The 3,324-nt window shown below is 48.4% G+C and overlaps 1 protein-coding gene across 1 annotated transcript; it reads left to right on the plus strand.

Annotated features, from left to right (window-relative positions):
* Positions 1-1,347: 1,347 nt before the first annotated feature.
* On the plus strand, positions 1,348-2,198 carry HO133_006132 (uncharacterized protein; the record flags this gene model as incomplete). The annotated part of the gene is made up of 3 exons (XM_037297034.1): positions 1,348-1,420; positions 1,485-1,979; positions 2,047-2,198. 3 exons carry the CDS (start codon positions 1,348-1,350, stop codon positions 2,196-2,198), a joined length of 720 nt encoding a protein of 239 aa, XP_037147608.1.
* Positions 2,199-3,324: the final 1,126 nt, after the last annotated feature.

Here is a 3,324-nt window from a genome sequence, read left to right on the forward strand (position 1 = left end):
ACATGCACTGTTTTCAACTGGTGGTGATATCAAATGTTTAAATCACGCTTGACGTTAGTGCTAGCTATGGGGAAAGCTAGAGATTCTTGAAGCCTCAAACAGTGGCTATCTTGGAACGTCCACCTAGAATATTGATGTTCTATGTTTTTGGACGACGTAGGCAGAAAGAGGATTGACGGAATGGGTTACATTCCTAAGAGAGAACGCCCAACTCTTCTGTCCAGGTAAATTTCGCAATCTTGTATGACACCTATTAAATCCACATAATGAAGTGGCCATGTGTGCCACTCTTTGTTACAGTCTTCTAGTCGTATGCCGTGCGTTGAGGCTAGAGGTAGATGATGGGCGTCCATGGGAAGACTGCAAGTTGCGTGATGTCAGTGCATGTGCGGCACCATTGGAGTGAAGATGAAGGTCAAATTAAAGGCGCCTTACCTTAAGCATGGGCGTGCATCGAATCTGGGCTTTGCTCGAGGTTCCCTGATATGTCAATCAGTGTAGTCTGGAAGCCTGCCAGGGCAAGGCAATGCGACTGATGGTTAGGCTCCGACACGTTCATAGATGGGATTGTGGTCGTGAGCAAGGAGACTGATGGCAAGATTCATGCAAGTAGCGGACTTGACGCAGGATTAAAGATGCAAGAAGTCTCGGGTAGGACGAAGCCTTGATATAGTCTTCTCTGGAGAGGTGTGTCTCATGGACGGGTTCTGATGAAGCAGGGGCCAATGTAGGCCTATTGTTGAGCTTTTAAAGTCAACATAGGCTCCATTGCAAAAGACGATGCCATTAATTGAGATGCAAGCATCAGCTATACCTGTGAGCAACAGTGACGGTAACGATGTAAGCTCAAAAAGCAATGTTGAGACTAAGAATTAACCCTAACCCTACTTTGCCAGCCCTGCACCAAATGATTTTGATTCGTTCACCTTGATATATAACTGTCAGTCTCGGCACGTTTGTTCTCATCACCCTTTTCATCCTCGCCCATCCTTACTTTTATCTGATTCCAGTGGCAGTCTCCTACGAATTACTTCCATGATCAGTAATCAAGTAAGCTACGTACCCGACAGGCTACAGCCAATACCTCTTCGGTGTAATAGCCTGACGGATTATGACTTCACCATGCATCATTTGCCAAAGTGTGATGCAGAGCGAGCACATTGTCTCGTTGTCTCTCGGACTCGGGTTGAAACAGCCAAATCCGTCCCCGAGGATCCCAACCGCCTTCCATACATGACTTGACCGCTCTTTCTCCTCGGCTCTATAAAAGATTCGATCAGTCTCAAGGCTGTCATCAAGCCAATCTATCCTTCATCACCAACTTGACCCATATATCCTGAAACCGCCATGTCAGAAGTTATTCTCTATGACATTCCGAGCAAAGATCCCCGCCATTGCTGGTCATTGAATCCTTGGAAAAGTTCGTTACATGCCATGACTCTCATCGCTATAAAAAATCTGAAGAATACTGACCAGTGTGACAGCCCGGCTCATTCTCAATTTCAAAGGCATACCCTACAAGACCGAATGGCTCGAGTATCCAGACATTGCGCCGACTCTCAAGTCATTCGGAATTCCTCCCAGCGAGCCACCTTGTACAGCCTATACTAGCCCCACCATACGTATCTCAGACAAGTATGTTATGGACTCTCGGAAGATTGCCGACGTGCTGGAGAAGGAATATCCCTCCCCCTCGCTACATCTAGATTCGCCCATACTGAAGAAAGTGGAAGAGCTTGCACCGCAGTGCATCACGGCACTTGTACCAGTCTACATTCCTAGAGCTCCACGATACGTGCTCAACCCTCCGTCCGCGGAGTACTTTGATCGTACGCGGGCGGCAAGGTTTGGCATGCCTCTATCACAATTGGAGAATGAGAAGGGCGGCGAGAGCGCATGGAAGATCGCGGAGCCGAAGTGGAAGGAGCTAGGAACTTTGTTGAAGGCTGAGGGAGGGCCTTTCTTCATGGGCAAGACAGGTATGCACATCGGAAGCCTTCTTACCTTCCAGAGAGCTTGGACCATGAGTGCTGACCACCATGACAGTGTCATATGCAGACATGATTGTTGTTGGTGCATTGCACTTTTCTACCATGCTCGGTGACGATGAAGTGTTTCAGCGGCTGAAAACCATAGAACCAGCCTTCTTGACGCTTTACGATGCTTCAAAAGCTTGGCTTGAGCGAGATGACCACTAGGCAGCTTTACAATGGGGAACTATAGTTAATGGCCTCCGACTGCGGCTCCCTAGTCAGTCCACAATAAAGCCTCGGTCTGAAATTTGCTATTTCTGAATTGTGAGGTATACTGTGCGTCGCCATCTCTACTGCTAGCAGCAAGTCACAATGACATCGACCTACAAGCCATTGTCTTTACACCAGCAAATAGTATGGAGTGTTGCCGAGTGAATAATTCACTTCTGACGCTCCAGGGAGTCTGAAAAGCGCCTAGCATTTTTGCCTCTGCACTTGCCAGACGATATTGTCAGCAGGATTTATAGGCCAGCTTGGCTAATGCTTAGCTATCACCATGGACCCTGCACCGCCGACAGCCCTTTGTCAAATTTAATCTCTCGGCTCGGCCTCTATCCAAAGAAAAATTGCCTACTACACAAAAAGGTCTGTGGGTTTAGGGGACTCTCAGGAGCCCCCGAAGGGACATTGAGTAGATACGTGATTTACTGCTTCGCAGAAGATTATTATCGCTTCGCGGGAGATTGTTATTCCCCTACGAGAAGCGTTACCCATCTAGATCCGCATCCTAAAAGGCTCCATCCCATCTAGATCCGCATACAACATCTCAACGTCGAAGAAGTGGGCACCGCCCAAGCGTTGCTCCTCATTCTCCATTCTCGTGGGCACCACTTGCCGGGAGAGTCCGCCAACGTTGATTTCGAATCCATGCGTTCTGGGCTTTCAAGCGGATCATTTCAAGACGGTCTGATGCCCCGTTACATCGAGTTTTTGACTGGACAAAAGACTCTCAAAACGTATGGCGAAGTGCTGTCTCTCGATGAAATTAGACAGAAGGAAGCCCCCGAGCTGAACCGTGCCATTGGCATCGCTCCAGGCGAAGGTCTTTTAGTGTGGGAGGTCCAGGAGAAGCTGCTTCGATTCTCGATCACCTTACTCTTCACGATTTACAATAGACGATCCAGGTACTCCCGATCCGCCATCACCTCGTAGTCTTGCACCTAGTGAAGCTGAAATTGAATGGCTATCAATGTGTCCTGCAAAGCCGGAAGCTATTTATCGCGCGCCGTGTCAACAATTCCGACCTCGATAAGACGCCGGAAATCCTGGTGAGCAAGTTGGCGTACAAGGT

This window comes from Letharia lupina (genome assembly GCF_014066315.1).
Source record: "Letharia lupina isolate WasteWater1 chromosome Unknown contig_23, whole genome shotgun sequence".
In the NCBI taxonomy this organism is placed as follows: Eukaryota; Fungi; Ascomycota; class Lecanoromycetes; order Lecanorales; family Parmeliaceae; genus Letharia; species Letharia lupina.